The sequence below is a fragment of the Rhamphochromis longiceps genome, linkage group LG12, assembly GCF_057381845.1.
Source record: "Rhamphochromis longiceps isolate RC_006_pf linkage group LG12, R_longiceps_female_GT1.1, whole genome shotgun sequence".
In the NCBI taxonomy this organism is placed as follows: Eukaryota; Metazoa; Chordata; class Actinopteri; order Cichliformes; family Cichlidae; genus Rhamphochromis; species Rhamphochromis longiceps.
Genome location: NC_140568.1, coordinates 16,789,857 through 16,810,128, shown reverse-complemented (window position 1 = coordinate 16,810,128; position 20,272 = coordinate 16,789,857). Strand labels below are relative to the sequence as shown.

The following is a 20,272-nucleotide window of genomic DNA, read 5'->3' as shown; positions in this document are numbered from 1 at the left end:
AATAATCCACAATTATGTGGATATGCATATTAGATAGTGTTAAGTGAAATATAACCCCTCCAAAAGGCAGGCTGTAACTTACTTTAAAACTAAATAAACCGGTGGACTGAGCTACAGACTCATGACACCCTTACCCAGTTAGCTAACAGCTATGACCAGCACTACTGTTGCACACACAGTACGCTCATTTGTTTCAAAGTGGAATTATCACTCAGTTTGTATTTTCCCAGATTAAAGAAAACTTTAAAACTCTTTTTAAATCCTAAAAAATATATGTGTAAGAGTTTAGTTTGTCTTATGTTGATACACTGGAAACAAAGCAAGACACAAAGAACAGAAAGTCCCATCACATGAGTTTTATTTTGGTATTTATTTAAAAAACATATGTACAAAAATGTAAAAAAAGTTCAAGTCCAGACTATATAGACATACACACACATGGGAACAAAACTGGCAAAGTAACCAAAAAGAATATTGGCTGTCTTGTATTTGCTGTGAGTTCTTCTAGTTCAACAACCATGTGTCACGAGTGCAGCTTGTAGGTTGTGCAGTGTATTGTTTAAATCGCAGCAGTACTCTGACCAGCAGTCGTGATCTTTACAGCTCCATTCCTCCCTTGCCTGAAGAAACAAGTGAGATTATCAGTGACAAGCAACACAGACCTTTAGTTTGTCATCTTCACACAGAGTTGTGCGTGCGTGTCATTCTGACTTACTTTTTTTAGTAAGTTTTAGTAAGTACGATTTTTTAGAATGTGTCGTCCAAGTGGGGACTCTGGACTCACACACCTCTTCATATCTGCTTTTGTGGTAACACTGAAAGATTTTTTAAAAAGAGGTGTATTAGAAAGGAGCTGGAGAACACAGCAGAATCATGCCTCAGATGATCTTGTGGACTCACATGATTTCTGTATGTGGACAGAAGATACTTGGGTAGTGTATCACTGGCTCAGCCTTGATGAGCTTTGGGCTGATCCTGCCAATGTAACTGTAACACTTGCATTTATTAGATTTGCTGGCTGGTTGTCCTGTGTAGGAAAAGACAAGAGCATTACCCGTTGATCAGCAGCCAAAATATCCATAAACAGGATGAAGGGGAAAAAAAGAAACAAAGAAGGAAAAAAAAAATTTTTTCACAGTACCTTGTGCACCTAGGATAAGCAGGCAGGCAATGAAGGCAGTGACTGAGTTCATAGTTGTGGCTGTATGGCAGATCCGCTGTTCACCGTTTCTGTCTTGAGTATGGCTCCTGATGCTGTGAAGTAAGCAGCACGCTGCCTGCACAAGTGGTCCCACCCCCAAGAGGTGTTTTGCAACATTAATTTCACTTTCCAGAATGCTTTCACTTTCTTCTTCTTCTTCTTTTTCCCCTCTACAAAGCCCATTTCCCAGAATCATAGACTTCACCCATAGCTTTGGAACAACAAAAGAAAACAACAACAGGTGCCTCAGGGCACTGTTCTTTCTGATATTGTCCAAACAGAGGTCAATGAGGAAAATAAATTATAACTTGTTATACTGAAAATTGAATTGTTTGCACACAGCAAAAGAGGGCTTTTCCACATTTCTAAGTGCATGGTGGGATTCCAAGCATAAACTTGCACAAACCTGTTGAGCTCTCCCTGACTTTCTCACTTAGGTAACTTTAATGTTAAGGGAAAAGGTTTTATGATTGTATGTGTTTATGTTGTACTTTTTAATACAATTGTTATTTTAAAAGACTGAAGGCAGACACTAAAAAGGTTACAAACAGATTGCAAGCAACACAGGCCAGATGGATGGTAACAGTATATAGTTTGACTGAGTTAGTGATTGGGTGAGGAAGGTAATCGTGGTAGGACAGCTCAGATCAATTCAATTTTATTTTATTTAAGTAGTACCAAATCAAAATTATTCAAGGTGCTTTCTATTATAAAGAAAGCACAATAATATAATTTATTATTGTATATACAATAATAAATGATATTATTAAATAATAATAAATATGAGAATATAATAAAGAAAGCAGAGAAAACCCGAACAATCATGACTCCCTTTCCGCAAGCCCTTTAAAATGAGTCCAGTTATGAGCAACTGAAATGACAATTGTTTTTAAGAGAGAGAATCTTTGAGTATAAATGAGCTGTGCATTTAATTGCTGATGGACAACATGCATGTTCCATAAAGCATGTGTAACTGACATACAAAGTCTAATCATGACTTATAGTGGGTAGTCAAGAATAGACATTGTTTTATAAATGCCCACCATTAAAGGAAAGGGTATTTTAATGTATTAAATAGCTGTTAAAATGTTTCTTTAATTTTGTTAAAATCAACTTATTACTCCATGCTAACAGTATATGCACTTTTCTTCATTCATTCAAATATTGTATAATGTTTCCACTTGTATACTGTATACAAACCCACACAGTCTCTAGTTAGCTAGGAAACTACAAGAATGCTAAGTCACAACTTTACATTCACATAATCTATTGCTCTGGGATGTAATCTACATCCCAGAGCAATTGCTTTTGTATTGTCAGTATGTGTCCCCATTTCAAATTATCACCAGTGATTTCTGTGGAAAAGTGATGTGAAACTCAAACAGACTGACGAAAACACCGTGCCAAATGTTTCAGTTAAACTCTGAATGAACTCGATGAAAGTAGGGCCTTGTGTTTTGGAAAAAATCAAGTTGGATCCACACATCCGAGTGCATCCAAAAAAAAAATAAATAAATAAATAAATAAAAATTTCATGTAAATTGAGAAATGAGAAGAAAATTTGCAGATTATGAAGAATTTGTAGCATGCTATTTATTTCAAAAGTAGGATGTCATGCCATATAGAAGGCACTATGGCAGAACTAAATGAACATGTCATAAATCCAGTTGAGCTTTCACAACTTCAAATCATTGCAAGTCTAGGTTTCTACGCAAGCAGTGTGACTAAACTAGTAAGAGTTTCACACATGGAAGTCTAAAGCCATTACTAGTGTAGTATTGTAATGTAATGTGTATTGTATTGTAATGTGTATGTGTTTGTCCCCATAGGGAAATAGTTCCTCTGCATTTAACCCATTCACCCAGTGAAGCGGTGGGCAGCCACCAATGCAGCGCCCGGGGAGCAGTGTGTAGGGACGGTACCTAGCTCTGGGGTACCTAAGGGTAGCCGTTCAGTGGAGTCGAACCCCCGACCTTCCGATCATGGGGCCACCACTCTACCTACTGAGCTATCCCTTTAATTGGTATAAAATAAATAAGGTATATATTTTTAACGAATGCCTAGAAAAAAAGTCCTAATTACTACTGAATTTTGTATGTACAAAGACCATTGGACCTCAGTATTTACACTCTTTCTAACACAGATATATGAAGGATGAAGGGACTATGCAGTTGAAACTCCACGTGTGCACCTGTGGACAGCCTGACCATCTGTTGAAGGTAACGGACTAACATGGCTAATGCTAGCATCTCTTTTAAGATCATCTTGGCTTAGAAAAATAGCCAGCAGTACTAGCTAGTTAAAATCCAGAGAGAGAGAGCAATGACCACCGATCAAGATCAACCAGTTTCTTTTCTGGCAGCTGTTGTAATAACAAAGTTTGCATTCTTTGAAAACTGCTGGGTCATGTATGATTTGTCTGAGAACATGTGTCATCTCATGAGCCAGCATTTAATATCCAAGACTAATAGGAGGTTGTATTGTATTCTCACCTAAGCTGCGAGGAAGAATATTCAAACTGCAGTGGATTAATGAAAACGCACCAACTGTTAAAGGCTGGCAAAGAGGAGCATTGGAGTATATTACACTCAAAAACAGACCAATTCTTTAAGGTCTGTGAACCATACGTGAATCATGTATAACCCGATGTCTCTAATATTTTACTACAAGGATTTCCTTGAGTGTTCGAACTGCATACTATTGGAACCACAGGTATTGTATTGTTAAGATGGATCTGAGCTGGTGTTGTGTGTTTGGTTTTCGGTTTGTTTGTTCCTTTTTTTTGTTTTTCATTGCTGTGAATTTTACACCATATCATATTATGTAATTATGGGTTGTTTGTGAAAATAAATGACTAAAAATATTGTTAAAAAAAGAGAGTTGGAGATGGGGAGGAGGTGGGTTACACAAAGGGGTCTGCAAAGGAGAATGACAGATGCGCAGTGAGATTTAAAGTATGCAGTGTAGGGTAATTTCCAATAAACCAAGTTCAAAAAGGGCGATCGTGGTTCAAGAATTGGCAGTTTGTCTTGTAATCGGAAGGTTGCTGGACAGTCTCGCTCATTGTGTCCTTGGGCCAGACACTTCACCTACCGCCTACTGGTGATGGCTAGAGGGGCCGATAGCGCGATATGGCAGCCTCGCTTCTGTCAGTCTGCCCCAGGACAGCTATGGGTACCACTGTAGCTTACCTCCACCAGTGTGAATGTGAGAGTGAATGAATAGAGATTGAAAATGTGACATCATTCAGGGGTAAAACCGCAAAGGATTCTGGGAACTCGTGGCAAGAGGTACTAGCGCACGCAGGCTTTCAATTGAAATTACATTACACAGCGATAAAAAGAAAAAAAATGGCAAGAAGCTGTTGTATTATTAACTGCAATAGCCGGTCGCATGACAGCCACGGGAAGCTGACGGGTAAAGAGATCGGTTGTTATCGGATTACGTCGTTGAAGAGAAATTGTTCAAGCCATGTTTCCGAAGTAACAAAGAGGCGACTGGATTGCAGCCATTCGAAGACCAAATATAACATCCCAGAACACTCCAGCTCATATGTTAGTCTGCTCCAAGCATTTCCACAAAGGTGTTTTGTAGTAGTTAATACATCATTTTTCTTAACATAATTGGTGATATAGGTTACAAGCAAGTCTGGCGCTGAACAGAAATTGTCACGCTATGCTCCTTTGTTTATTGTGCATAAATAGTGAATTGTCCTGACACAATATTGTGTTTCACTTCTGTTATTACCATGGTACATTGACAAAAACATACTTTTATTCACAGGATAAAACAGGTTTTTTTTGTATCACTAATTGCCCAGTACGATTACAGCATACAATATTATTGTCACTGCTACATTTCTGTAATGCGAACCAGAAATTATTTCCACTACTAATTAATTGCCGTTGAGCTTAACACCTGAAAGGCCCTGGGGACCTTTTGTGGCTTTTGCATTTTTCGATTCCAAGCCATTTGCACTGTGTTTAATTGAATATAGCCAAATTCTCCAAAAAAAGTTTGGTATAATTTTATTTCAAAATTCAAGTCTGACTTCCTTAAATTAGCTTCAGTGGCTAAGCTAACAATACACATCCTCTTAGAGCCCTAGTGGACGTTTTCGTCCCATTGACTTCCATTATAAACGCTATTTTTCACTGCAGAATTATTACCGTTAATGTCCTGGTGATTACTTATGTCTCCGTCTCGTTTTGGTCTATTGGCCTTAGAGTTGTAATTTTTTTATTTGTCCACCGGGTGGCGCCCTTGCTCCACATTTGACCCCGGGCTGGAAAACAGCGGGCTGCCGTAACAGACCTGCGGGAAACGAAGCCTCATTTCCGGCGTGCAGCAGCGGCTTCGCCCGCTGATCTGGCGGGACCATTTTCGGTCCCTAGGACCATGAGAGGGTGCTTTTTTTTTTTTTAGTCAACAGGAAATGACGTATTTTTTGTCACGTGGTATCGAACGTGTGTGCTGGAAAAAGGAGTCCCCGGTCATCGTGCCCCGGTCATCGTCGCGACTTACCCCGGGAACATGCACTTTTTTCGGCCTAGAGGAGGAGCATTTGCCGTCTGGAGACCATTTTCTGGTCCTGAAAAAAAAAAAAAAAGGCGATCGAAATGACTGTTGGTGCCAATCTTTAGTCCATCTAAAGGCCTAATTATAATAACAATTGAATATTACCTCAAATGTTTTTTTTGGAAAATATTCAAGTTTTATGTTTTTTGGGGCAAAAAAAGCAGTGCGCTCATGTGACGAAACCGGGATATAAAGGGTTAAAATCCGCGAAATGTAATTAAAACTTGACATGAATATTTCAAGGAGAAGTAGGTCTAAAAGATTGGCTAATTTAAAGTGGAATAAAATATTAATATATAAAATTTTTATAGCACTTTTTTGGGTGTGGTCGATTAGGACCGATAGTGTGTGCATTTTATGAAATGCGCTCCTACAAAAAAAATAAAAGGCGATCGAAATGACTGTTGGTGCCAATCTTTAGTCCATCCAAAGGCCTAATTATAATAACAAACGAATATTACTTCAAATGTTTTTTTTTGAAAATATTAAGTTTTTTTGTTTTTTGGGCCTAAAAAAACAGGGCGCTCATGTAATAAACCTGGGATTTAAAGGGTTAAAACAACGAAAATGTAATTAAAACTTTATATGAATATTTCAGGGAGAAGTAGTTTTAAAAGACTGACCAATTTAAAGTGGAAAAAAATATGAATATATAATCTTTTTATTGCACTTTTTGGGGGGTGGACGTTTTGGTCCATTAGGGCCTTTAGAGGGTGCATTTTTTAAGGGCCTACCAAGGGTCCTATTAATAAATGGTTAACGAATGTGTATTTATGAAGACTATTTGTGAGACTGGTAAACTTGTGATATGTACAATGGTCTTTCGTTCTACATGGTGCATTTCAAGGTCCTGTACCCATCCGTCGGCTTGTTGCAGTGACCTGAAGTTACTAAACTTCATGAGTGTATGCACTCACTCCAAGAACCGTATAATTATAAATATGAGCGTGGTGAAAGTTGGGCAGCACGCTAACGTATTTTGTCCACTCTGTGTGCTTGTAAGGGTCAAACCCTTTCACTCCTTTGATTTTTTTCCATTATGATTGCCCATTCCACAGAACAGAGTTCACAATTCATCCATCCATCCATTCGCTTCCGCTTATCCTTTTCAGGGTCGCGGGGGGCGCTGGAGCCTATCCCAGCTGTCATAGCGCGAAAGGCGGGGTACACCCTGGACAGGTCGCCAGTCTGTCGCAGGGCTAACACATAGGGACAGACAACCATTCACACTCACATTCACACCTAGTGACAATTTGGATTAATCAATTAACCTATCCCCACAAGCTGCATGTCTTTGGACGGTGGGAGGAAGCCGGAGTACCCGGAGAGAACCCACGCAAACACGGGGAGAACATGCAAACTCCACACAGAAAGACCCCGGCCTGATGGTGGAATTGAACTCAGGACCTTCTTGCTGTGCGGCAACAGTGCTAACCACCGTGCCACCCAGAGTTCACAATTCTGTCTGATATTGGGCCACCATTGTGTTGCTTTGAACTTACTTATTTGGGATGAAAAAATTATGTTTTTTTGTTAAATAAATAATTTTCATCAATAAACTTTCCTTGTTTAAACATGTGCCATGGTGTGGTCTTTCTTTGCTTGTAGCTTCTTGGTGTTGTTAAATACAATAGATAAAAAATACATATAATATACATATAATAATGTACAACACATTATGGAGTATACTTCTGCTGTGAGGTCCTGCCTCCTTGTACTTATGCAATTAACTGGACAATCAGTGGACAGGTATGTTTATAAATAATATTATATTAGGCCAATTTTCTTATACATATTTTTGACCAGGGGGTAGAATTGATTGTGAACTGGAAAGGAAAAATGCCTTTCGAGTAGCAGAGACAGTGAAGCCCTTTACAAAGCGAGGTGTCTTAGCTACAATCAATGGTCTTTTTGATCCCTTAGGATTTGCTTCACCGGTTACAATCCAGGGAAAGATGCTGCTGAGAGAACTTTCAAGTGAGGCCCTAGACTGGGACACTCCACTGCCTAGAGAAAGGGAGGCCGAGTGGGATACATGGAAAGAATCTCTTGTCGATCTCAAGAATGTACATATTCCAAGGACCTACGCTTCTGCTACGATGTCAACAGCAATCAGAAAAGAGTTACACATCTTTTCAGATGCCTCCACTAAAGCCATTGCAGCAGTTGCTTTCCTAAAGACCACTGGCGAAAATCAGAACCATAAGGTGGGCTTCGTTCTAGGGAAAGCAAAATTGGCCCCACAATCTGCTCATACAATTCCAAGACTGGAATTGGGAGCTGCTGTTTTAGCTGCAGAGCTTGCTGAAGTCATCACAAGTGAACTGGACCTAAATCTTGAGGCAGTTGAATTCTACACAGACAGTCGTGTGGTTTTAGGCTATATAAGCAACCAGACGAAGAGGTTCTATGTATATGTTGGCAACAGGGTGCAGCGAATCAGGAGGATTTCAGAACCAAAACAATGGCACTATGTCCCTACGAGCTCTAACCCTGCTGACATAGGCACACGCTCGGTGCCTGCCGCCATGCTTGGTGACAGTGCCTGGCTTAAAGGACCTGCCTTCTTGTTACAAGCTAGTGTTACAAGAGAAGCTGAAACCTATGACCTTGTGGACCCCGAGTTGGATGATGAAATACGCAGCTTTGTCACTCACACGAGTAATGATGGGTCTCTGCTTGGATCGCAAAGGTTCAGACGTTTTTCCTCTTTGAAGAAACTCCTCAAGGCCCTTAGTTTGCTCATTCATATTGCAAAGGTCTTCAAGAGCAAAGATGAAGGTCCCTCTTGCAGTTCATGGCATCATTGCAAACAGTCTCGCACAGCAGAGGAACTGACAAAGGCTGAGATTGTCGTCATCAAAAGTGTGCAGAAGGAAATGTTTAAGGAGGAACTTGCCTGTATTGCTAATGGTAAAGACATACCAAAACACAGCTCTTTACAAAAACTCAGTCCCTACTGTGATGATCAAGGACTCTTGAGGATAGGTGGAAGGCTCAAACACGCCAACATCGACTACAAGGAGAAACATCCTCTCATTATTCCAGGTGGTAGCCATGTTGCCAAGTTGATAGTAGAACACCATCACCAGCGAGTAATGCATCAGGGACGGGTGTTCACAGAAGGTGCAGTCCGTACTGCTGGATATTGGATTACAGGAGCAAGGAGGCTAATCAAACAGATTATCCACAACTGTATCACCTGCAACAGACTTAGGAAGAAAGCAACTGAGCAAAGAATGGCAGATCTGCCTTCTGATCGTATCAGCACCGAACCTCCTTTCACCTTCGTGGGTTTGGATGTATTTGGCCCTTGGTCTGTGGTCACAAGGCGCACAAGAGGAGGCCAGGCAAATAGCAGAAGGTGGGCTGTTCTTTTTACGTGTCTTAGCACACGTGCTGTGCACATTGAACTGATTGAGTCGATGGACGCATCAAGTTTCATCAATTCCCTGCGTCGATTCTTCAGTTTGAGAGGGCCTGTTAAGCAGATTCGATCCGATTGTGGGACTAATTTCGTTGGTGCTTGCCGGGAGCTAGGTTTCACACTGACAGATCCCGACGTGTCAAGCATTAAAACATACCTGGGAGAAGAGGGATGCACCTGGATCTTTAATCCACCTCACTCTTCTCATATGGGAGGAAGCTGGGAACGTATGATAGGATTGTCCCGACGTATCCTGGATGCAATGCTTCTCCAAACCCCGCACTCTCACTTGACACATGAGGTGCTTTCTACTCTAATGGCAGAGGTAACAGCCATCATTAATGCTAGACCTTTGTCTCCTATCACAACAGATCCTGACACACCCTTCCTGTTGACACCTTCCATGCTTCTCACTCAGAAGGTGTGCACTCCTCTTCCCCCTCCGGGAAGTTTTATTGAGAAGGATCTCCATCGACAGCAGTGGAGGCAAGTTCAACACCTTGCAAACACATTTTGGACCAGATGGAGACGGGAGTACTTAGGGACACTGCAAAGCCGGAACAAGTGGCAACGTAACCATACAAACCTCAAGGTGGGAGATTTGGTGCTCATCAAAGACGCACAAGCGAGGCGGAATGAATGGCCAATGGGACTTGTCAACCAGATCTTCCCGGATAAGGATGGCAGGGTCAGGAAGATTGAAGTGAGGGTCTCGAGAAATGGAACTATTAATACTTACCTGAGACCTGTGTCAGAGACAGTGTTATTGATGTCCCCAAAGGACTGAGAAGTATGTGTGTCATGATGGTAAACATTGTATTCAGATATAATCTGTAAAATCTTGCAGTTTATGATGTTTCAGTTGGTTCATAATGGTATTTTACAATACCAGACGGGGAGTGTTATGACATGCATAGGTTCTTTCTCTTCAGCACCCTCTGCTGGTCATAGTGGAAATACTCACCAGCTTTTATTTTGGTGGGGTTTTTCTGTGTTCCTGTGGGTAGAGGAAACAGGAAGCTGGTCGCTTGTTAGCCTGCAGAATATGTTGTTGCTCTTTAAAACGTTTCTGCCTTGGAGAGTTATTGCTTGTGAGTATTAATGTACAACATGTTTACAAGTTTATTTGGTGCATTTCTATTACATAGATTTGTTTAGAAACCAGTTATTTCATGTGCTATGTTTATCTTTGAGGAAGCTAAACTCGCTAAGTTGTATTGTGATCAATACTGAGTCGCTGTTGATTACACATACTATATAACAGTATAGTTCATATCCTAGAAGTGTGTGTAAAGAGGAAAAGACATCTTGTGACATTTACTTTGTGTTTGTTTTTAGTTTTACGGGAAGAAAAGGATGTCAATCATTGAACTACTGACGAAGTAAAAAGCCTTAAACTTACTTCCGCCTCCAATGTTCATTGAAACCGTTAGCTGTCTGTCAAGTTGGGCAAAGGGACGCACAATAAGGATAGAACAATTACTTTTATGTATTAGTCATCTATTTGTTGTAATCATCCATCCTTGCAGTCGTTTATTACACAAAATAAATTATATTATCACACTTCTGGCCACATAGCGCTGATATTCACTGCACATGCCCATATTAACTTTTTCCAGCCAGGTGTTTTCCTTTTCCCATTCTTCCCTTTCTCTGAGGGGAACAAACATTGCTGCTCTAACGCTGGGCTCACACTGTGCGGTTTTAGGCCCATTTTGAGCCGATTTTTGAGTGATCGGACCGATTTTGGCCTTCATCGTGTAGTATACGTGGGGTAACGAGAAGTGATTAACACCTCACGACCAGCTCCCGATCATCAATCGCTCGTGAAGGTGTCACCACAGGCGCTCACACTGCTCGCGCGCAAACACGTAAACGCCGTGAAAAAGACGGAGCAGCACGGCTGTGCAGCGTGTGATCTGGACCCAAGCGATGGAGGCACAACTTGTAGAACTTTGAAAAGCTCATCCGAGCCTTTTCGATGTGGCCTCACAAAATTATCACGACCACAACAACCGTGAAAATAGTTGGATCTACATAGCTGCTAAATCACAGCTGCCTGATCATGTTTTTCATTAGCAATTTAGCAAAGTTGATGGTGGTGGTGTGTCTGTGTGAGTGAGAGACAGAGAGAGCGAGCGACAGATTTTCTGTTATAACCTTAATTTTATGGACGCACAGTGTGAGCACTCAGGTCGCATCAGAGCATCGGGCGGTATAGTGTGAGACCTGCATCGTGACCTACCAACTTCTAACCCCTGCGAGTCAATCGTGCAGTTTGAGCAGGAGCTGAATAACGCGACTGAAAAAATCGCACAGTGTCTGCCCAGCTTTAGGTGTACTGTCGTCCGAGACTTGCACCGCAGTGACGGCGTTTGTTTCCCTGTTGGCCATGCTTCTTGTTGTGGTCATCTGTTGTCTTCCGGTATTTTCTCCGTAAGCGACCTTTCCTCGACCAATGAGATGAGCGGTAATCTGAATTGTCATACTCGAATTGTCATAAGTGTGCTGTCAGCTCATTGGTCACAAAGCAGGAGAGGGGCTGGGAATTATGTTTTCAAACAAAGCGTTAATTCCATAAACATTTATAGACTACTTTTGATTCTCACTGTATTACGGGACAAAGTGCGTCCCTTATTAGCTCAATACGGGACGTGTACTTTTGTTTCTAAATACGGGACGATTCCGTTTTTTAAGTGACGGTTGGCAACCCTACGCCCCGGGCAACCGCCCGTGTCGCCCGTATCTAAAACCGCTATTGAGTGTGTGCTCTGGATTCAGGAACAGAAGTATAGATCTTTACTCCTCCATTCAACAATTGGTATGCCGATTACATCGAGAGGGAGAGGTCCCCGTAGTCTGCAAGCCAGTGAAGTAACCATTCCAAGCCAGAAGATGGCGCTTGTCAAAGGTGTCTGGCACTCATGCTATGAAACGGTGTACTCTTGCAAGAGTGCAAGAGGCATACGCTTGTTTTTCTTTTGTTCTTCTGTGAACCACAGTGGAGACATGGATGTTAGTGTAAATTCCTATTGTACCGTGTTGGATAAAACAAGCCAATCTAAATTCCTTTGTTACACTCGCAGGAAAGACGGAATGCTTAGTGTCTGGTGAGTCAGATGTTGTTATTAGCCGGAGTTCATTTGAAATTAAATCTGTTTTATTCGGAAAAATACGTTTGTACTTGGACATAAGCTAGGAAATGGAAGTATTAGTAGTTTGTTGATGTTACGGCCTTTCCCCCGGTGGTATAAAATTTAGTTTTAACTGACAGTGAAAGTCTGACGGTGAGCGCATTAGTTTAGGCACACATGCGCACTAAAACATCGTGTGCTGTAGTCTGACAGATGCTGCAAATGTCTGGAGTGTGGAGTACACTAAGGACAGTCTGAAGCACCTTGTAAGTATTCTGGGTTTCTTCTCATTCACTCAGTATACTGTCATAATTTCTGTCTTCCCTGTGTGTTCAGGGGCAGCGGTTTGCCTTAAAATCTACAGAGGATTATGTCTTAAAACTCAGGTGAGACCACACTCAACTCCTGCATGCATCACTTCTTGCATGGAACTATAAAAAGCTGTGGTCAGGTAAGTGAGGCTGAATATATCTCTATTTTCCTCAGGGCATCCTGCAATAGTGGAGATGTGTCTGTTTCCGTGCATGAGGTTGGTGCAGAGCTGCGTTTGGGATCCAGTCCAGGAGACCTGAGTGTAACTCTGTCCAGACTGGAAGGTCCACAGGCCACAGACAAGTTGAGGGAGCTGCTGTTCACGATGGCTGACAGCCTCACACAGCTTGACAGTGAATTCACTTTGTAGTTGTGACTCATTTTATGCAGAATTAAAACTAACTTCCTTTTAGATCAGTACTGACTGTAACATGTCCCCTCACAGGTGGCCCCTCAAGTGGACCCCCCTCAGCCAGTCCAGTGAAAAACCAAAGACGGCCCACAGGTATACATTTGTGAAATGGCTCTTGGCTTCAAATAACCATTGGCCATCTCCAATACCAAGGATTCAAAATCTAAATGTGATGTCACACTGGCTGTGGCCAACTTTTCTATACAACCTAATGGATGTTTGCTCATAAATGATTCCATTGATGCATGCTTTCAGTCAGGAATGTAAAGCAGGACACTCTGCAGGTTAGAAACATGATTAAACCACAACAGAAGCTTCCCGTATGTGTAATCCAGTATGGTTATGGTAGCTGAAGTTGCCTTGGATCAGGAGATGCTGCTCTTCATTTTCATGTGTAAAATTAAATTACAAGAGGCTGTACAACAGATCATGTTGTGATCTGTTGTGAAATCCATAATAATTTTTTGCTGCAACCAAAATACCTGGGAAATGTCAAATGGGTATATCTTTTGTAAAGACAATGGAAATTACCAGAAGGAAAGTAAGATTTTGGGGCTACAGGTGTACCTGTTAATAGTGGATCATATTGGAAGTTTCCCTTGTTCTCCATCATGAATAAGAAAAGCTTTATTCATCCCAAAGGAAAACTCATATGATGAGGAAGAAGTAAGGGGAAAAAAATAAAACAAAACCACATAAACGATGGTTGCCGTGGACATCTGTAAACAGTTTCAAACACTCAGTTTGACTGTACTACAAATATTTATTCGCCATTATGCCTTGACTGGAGTAGTTGTTCTGCATGTTTTGTGAAACTGGCCCACTGGTACAGAACCCCAACACATAGATGTGGTTCTGCAAGTGTGGACTACCAGTCACAATAAACTTTAATCTTGAAAGAGGCTCAAATTTTCTTTTAACATCATAATAAATTTGCATTTATTTTCAGCTGTAATGCAATCTCTTCTAAATATATTAAAACTGTTTTAAGTGATTTTAAAATGGGATTTTCTTAGTGTTGGGTAATTTTGAGGTAAGTACTGAATACAATAATGATCTTATATCCGGTGCTTATATGTACATTGAAGTATTCCATCTTTTTCAGTAAAAGGAGACATGTAAATGTCATGCTTAAAAAGGTAATTGGGCAATTAAACGTTTTCATTAATGCAAAACTGTTCTCCTTTAGAGTTTGAGCCCTGGCAGCAGCAGAGCAGCGCTCCAGCAATGACCATGAAGAGAAGACTTCCGGGGTCCTCGCTCATCAACCCTGGGGTTAAAAAGTATGGTGTCTCTTACAGGACTTCAATAGAGCAGTGATGCTACTGATGTGAGTGAAATAAAGCTACTGTCCATGTGTGTTTGCAGAAAGCAGCAAGCGACTGGCGTTGCCTTTGATGATGCAGATGAAGACTGATCTTCCTCCTTGTACTCAAAGTCCTGCTGCGCAGCCAGAGATGAATGATCTTTTAATCCACTAACAGAACATGAAAACCTCAGTGCATATTTATGGGATCAAAGCTTAAACTTTAACTGCTTTTTATTAAACAATGACTTTTAATGCTATATAATGGTTGTCTCCAATAAATGATTGAATGATAATTTGTAATAAAATGACATAAGAAACACATTTGCACACTTTTAATTCCCCCCCCCCCCTTTTTCAGGACTTGTTCTTATATTGTGCTTTTCTACTCTGAGAACAGCACTTTACACAACTTGCCTTATTCTCACAAGCACTTGTTTTGCTGTGCAAGTGCTTCTAGCATTCACACTCAAATGCATTGGAGAGCAACTTGGGGTTAGTATCATGCCCAAAGGATGGAGATAGGGGGTCAAACCACCAGCCTTCAATTTAATAGGTGATCTGCTCTACTTCCTGAGCTACTGCCAGCCAAAATATGGCCTGTATTTGTATAGCGCTTTACATATCCACCCATTTACACACTGGTGATGGCAAGCTACATTGTAGCCACAGCCACCCTGGGGCGCACTGAGAAGCGAGGCTGCCGGACACTGCCGTCACCGGGCCCTCTGACCACCACCAGTAGGCAACGGGTGAAGTGTCTTGCCCAAGGACACAACGACCGAGACTGTCCAAGCCGGGGCTCAAACCAGCAACCTTCTGATTACAAGGCGAACTCCCAACTCTTGAGCCACGATCGCCCCCGAGCTGCTTTCTTGTCCACTTTGTTTGATAAGATGTAGCATTCAACTCTATTTAAGTTACTGCTGTTTGTGCTAGGTGTTATCTAGGGAGGAAAGTTCCCAGTAGATGTCCTATTGATGTAGGGGTTAGGATGTAGATGTTCCCCACAGCTGTCAGACTCCTGAACTCTGCCTCCTGACATCTGACCCACGTTAAACTCATGGACTGAACATACACACACCCACAATGGACAACTGTACCCTCAAACACAATAATAACATGGACTGAACCACCACTCACAACCACTAGCACTTTATATAGCCTCTGTAGAAACTATCTACACCCTCACTTATCTTAACTGCACTACTGTATAGCTCTGTGTAAATAATCATTCTGTACATTCGATAATCTTTAATCCTACAACTGTTTACAACTTGCATAGTTCCCATTTCTGTATAGCTGTATATCCCAGATTCTGTAAAGTTATTTATTTCATATTCTGTATAGTTTTTCATATTTATATCCTGTTCATATCCTGTACATAGCTTGTACATACTTATAGTTATAGAATATTCACAACATACTTCATACCGTGTACATTATAACATACCATAATAGACCCATTTCTGTAATATACTCACATATCTATATTATTGCTAATATATATTGTAATATATCTATATCACTAAAGCACTTCTGGATGGATGCAAACTGCATTTCGTTGCCCTGTACCTGTGCATGTGCAATGACAATAAAGTTGAATTCTATTGAATTCTATTCTATTCTATTGAGAGTGCTGTAACTAAGATTAAGAATATAATTAATTCAGTGTTATTATCTTTGTGGAGAGCAAGCTACCTGAACTACTCCCACAGAAATAGATTGTCTTTTTAAATAGGATTTACACTGCATATTACTCTGGATAAGGTCGCTCTCCTGAAAAAGCCTTAAATCTGAAGTACTTGACATCCTGGAAATAACTCTCTAATGCACATCTTAAAGCAGATGATGTGTAAGCTGCAGAGGAAACGACATCTTGCTGATTTAGAAGATTTCCATTTAGCCTCAAAAAAATAGTTTGTAGCATTAACAAAAAATCCATCACTTGACCCAGGTGTCCTACGTACAGTTATGTACAACATAACAGTGTATTAAAAACAGAGGAAAAGGTCCATGTTGTGCTATGCAAATTCACTCTCAAATGAAATCATGAACAATTATTTTTCTTTATTTTTACTAAAAATGAAGAAAAAGAATATTAGGTTGTTCAAAAAAAAAAAAAGTGTGTATTTTCATTTACAAACTGGAATATTTACAGTCAACTAGCATTTGACACCTTCAAACAGAAGTTGCAGCCCAGGCTAACTGGACCACATTCCACAGATTTTCTGTATTCTTGGGTTTTGCGTCAAAAACAGAATTTTTGAGGTCACACCACAAATTTTCAATCAGATTGAGGTCCAGGGATTGGGCTGGGCTCTTTTTGGTCTGCAACCAGGATGTTACCTGCTTGCTGGTGTGTTTGGGGTCATTGTTCTGCTGAAACACCCATTTTAGGGGCATTTCTTTCTCTGCGTAAGGCAAAAAACAAAACAAACCAACAAATTATATTTAGTTTGAAAAATATGTTAAAAGTTTCGATCAAGTACCTAAAAATACTCTTCCAGTATTTTTAGGTACTGAAACTGGTCCATGGTGCCTGTTATGTGATAAATGGACCCAACTCCAAAGTATGCGAAACATCCCCAAACCATTATGCTTGCACCTCCTTGTTTTACGGTCTTCACTGTGTACTGTGGCTTGTATTCAGTGTTTGGGGGTCGTCTCACAAACTGTCTGCAATCTTCAGACCCAATAAGAACAATCTTGCTTTCATCAGTCCATAGAATATTGTGCCACTTCTCTTTGGGCCAGTCAATGTGTTCTTTGGCAAACTGTAACCTTTTCAATACTTTTTACGAGGTTTCTTGGAAATAATTTGGCTTCACATAGGCATCCTCTCCTCTGATTGTTAAAGTACTCACAGGTAAATGGAGATCTATATATCTTCCTTGATCTCTCTGGAGCTGATCACTGGATGCTTCTTTGCCATTCTTGTTATTCTATCATCTAGGCAGATGGTAGTATTCCTTTTTCTTTCCCATTTCAAAACATTTGAAATCTTTTTAGCTGAGCAGCCAATTATTTCCCCCTCTCCAATCAACTTTTGATTAAAGTTCTTTCTCCCCCAGTGCAATGTCTGGAACAACTCATTTTACTCACTGAGCAAGGGCTAAAACCAGCAGGTACAACAGCTGCTGCCTTCCTTCCTTAAATAAGGGCCTTAATTGACACCCATTTCTTCACAGATTGAATGACCTGAAATCCACACTGCTATTAATTTGAACACACCCCTTTCACTGAATCAGTCAATTACCCCCAATTAGCAGAATGCGTCTCATGTGTGTTAAGTCTGTTGGTTGGCTACACCTAGTCATGAATTTGTTCCCATGTTGTATCATCATTTTGCCAAAAGCAGTACTTAAACACATTAGTAATGTAAGACTGCTATAATTTTATTCTGTAATTATACCTTCCTTTTATGTGAAAAATTCTTCAAAGAGGAAAATCTGCAGTGAAATAGTTTAAATGAAGATCAAGTAATTAAACTACATGTAAAATAACAAACTTTTTCACAATTGTTTTGGAGAATGCTGATTAAATAATGACAAAATGTTAGCCTGTTTACAATGCCAGTAGCAGTTTATAAAAAGTTAAAATTAATATTGAGATGAATTTAGTTAATCTCATTGGTGCAGCCTGGTTCTGCTGGAGGTTTCTTCCTTTTAAAAGGGAGTTTTTCTTCTTTCGCCAAAAGCATTTCCTCATAGGGGTGGTGTTTTCTCTGTACAATACTCTGTAGTATTGTAGGGCCTTTTCCCAACAATATAAAGTGCCTTTAGGTGATTGTTGTTGTGGTGGCTTTAAGTGTGAATAATAGATAAAAAGTGCATAGAATAAAGTCATGTGTCTTTTAGGTGCTTAGTAACAATGACAAATGGTTCTAGTTCTTATATAGTGTTTTTTTTTACTTTACCTGACCACTCAAAGCACTTAACAAAATGGGAAAAAATGATTTAAAAAAAACCCCAAAACATTTGTTGTGTATTTATGGGGCGATCGTGGGCTCAAGACTTGGTAGTTCATGTTGTAATCGGAAGGTTGCCGGTTCGAGCCCTGGCTCCGACAGTCTCGGTCGTTGTGTCCTTGGGCAAGACACTTCACCCGTTGCCTACTGGTGGTGGTGGTCAGAGGGCCAGGTGGCGCTATTATCCGGCAGCCTCGCCTCTGTCAGTGCGCCCCAGGGCAGCTGTGGCTACAATGTAGCTTGCCATCACCAGTGTGTGAATGTGTGTGTGAATGGGTGGATGACTGAAAGTAGTGTAAAGTGCTTTGGGTTCAACAGAGACTAAGTAAAGCGCTACACAAATACAGGCCATTTACCATATTTAGATTCATTATCAGAAGAAAACCAGTTCATGTAATGACATGCAAAAGGACAATATACACACAGAAACTATACAAAATAAGCAGCTAGGGCAGCCATTTTATCTTTAGGTTTTTTAGCATTGCCACGACGTCCACGTCCACGTCCACGTCCTCCTCTTCTCCCACCCCCACCACGGTACATGGAATGCCGCATGGTGGCATGCTTGAGCTCCACCAAATCCTGAAACACTGGATCACAAAAAACACAGCCAGTGTGTTGGGTCTCACTGGCAGGAAGAGGAGTGCGAGTCTTGTTAAAGTCCACTGCAACTAGAGAGGCATCACAGACATCACAGCTCTCCTGAGCAACCTGAGAAAAAAGCATTAACAAAAATAAATAAATCAAGGAACTGGGGTACTGTTTCATACTTTCTTCGGTTTCAGTAATGCTATAGATCAAAGATGCTTGTATGGAAAAAACTGAAACAGTTTGACCTCTCTGTGAGGAGGTTACATGCTCTCTGTACTTACAATGGGCTTTCTCCCACAGACAAACAACATGGGTATTACGAAATGACGATTCTACCTTGGCATTAGGTGAGGATGCAACGGCAATAAAGAGTGTAAGTGCATAGAATGAAGTGCTGTATGAATATGTGAGAAAGGTTGAACGTTACTGTAGTATAGAGTGTGGTCAGTTTGAAAACATCTATACATGCCAGTCCATAATAGACAATAATAAAGTAAGACAATAGGTAGGTAAGACAATTTTCTTACCTGCACTTTGTGTGCATGTTCAAAGAAGTGCACCACCACATTGCATTTATTACAGGCCATCCTCCACTTTGGACCAGATGTGGGGTCCAACACTAAAACTCCACTATCACACTCCACACATTGTCCAATGCCCAACGAGTTGAGAGAGTGCTGACATGATGGATGGGTACATTCATTGCATCCCATACCTGAGAAAAGCAGACAGCGCCACAGTGTCAGAGGGGCCCATGAGACCAGAAAGCACAAAGAAACAGGGTCGCTTTTCCTAAGACAGTAGTGGGTGTATTGTATGTATTGTGTTGTGTGTATTGAGCTCCTTCAATTATTCATTCATTACACAGTCAACTTCAGTTCCAATGAAGGGATAACCAGCATGTAAATATCTTGTAGTTTCCTCACTTTCTCTCAGTCTCCCTTTGATTCTGTGGTTTCATTGGAGCATGCTAGAAGAGTTGACACACTGTCCTCAAACATGCCTAAAACATTGATTAACTATTTAACACAGCAATCTTACAGAGGTAGCTGTTGTTAAGACAGTGTTGGTACAATCTTAGAAATATCATATGTCTGAGATTTTAGGGCCAAGTACAATAACCTCAGTTTTATGTGACTTTAGAAGAAGAAAATTAGAGATCATACAGGTCTTTATGTCTTTAAGACAATCCTACAGTCTAATTGGTGAGTGTTATCTGGCTTCATGGATAGATAATATAAGTGTAATGTGCTTGAGTTCAGCTGAACCACCCCTAGACCCACCTCAAGAAGAGGACCAGGGCACAGTATGCTTAAATAGAACTAGGCAGTAATCCTACTA

At 40.7% G+C, this 20,272-nt stretch overlaps 2 protein-coding genes across 10 annotated transcripts in view; one reads left to right on the top strand and one right to left on the bottom strand.

Moving 5' to 3' along the window:
- paxx (PAXX non-homologous end joining factor) overlaps window positions 1-14,690 on the top strand; it is a 28,435-nt gene extending 13,745 nt beyond the window's left edge. For 3 of the 7 annotated variants that reach the window (XR_014914032.1, XR_014914030.1, XR_014914029.1), the window contains exons 2-5: window positions 3,031-3,240; window positions 3,345-3,420; window positions 7,064-10,297; window positions 10,545-10,574. Coding sequence is in view for 1 of the 7 variants with exons in the window: in XM_085424986.1 (XP_085281112.1) it covers window positions 12,030-12,316; window positions 12,546-12,606; window positions 12,677-12,726; window positions 12,827-13,005; window positions 13,098-13,157; window positions 14,254-14,347; window positions 14,433-14,481 (780 nt within the window). In the remaining 6 variants the exon portion in view is untranslated. Of the gene's footprint in view, window positions 1-883; window positions 3,241-3,344; window positions 3,421-7,063; window positions 10,298-10,544; window positions 10,589-10,617; window positions 12,317-12,545; window positions 12,607-12,676; window positions 12,727-12,826; window positions 13,006-13,097; window positions 13,158-14,253; window positions 14,348-14,432 lie in introns of those variants that run through there. The other 4 variants (XM_085424986.1, XR_014914028.1, XR_014914027.1 and 1 more) reach the window with 4 other exon arrangements.
- top3b (DNA topoisomerase III beta) overlaps window positions 14,402-20,272 on the bottom strand; it is a 52,228-nt gene continuing 46,357 nt past the window's right edge. For all 3 annotated transcript variants that reach the window (XM_085424984.1, XM_085424983.1, XM_085424982.1), the window contains 2 exons: window positions 19,459-19,646; window positions 14,402-19,051 (listed from right to left, as the gene is read on the bottom strand). In XM_085424984.1, coding sequence (XP_085281110.1) covers window positions 18,770-19,051; window positions 19,459-19,646 — 470 coding nt within the window. In that variant the 3' untranslated portion in view covers window positions 14,402-18,769. The remainder of the gene's footprint in view (window positions 19,052-19,458; window positions 19,647-20,272) is intronic.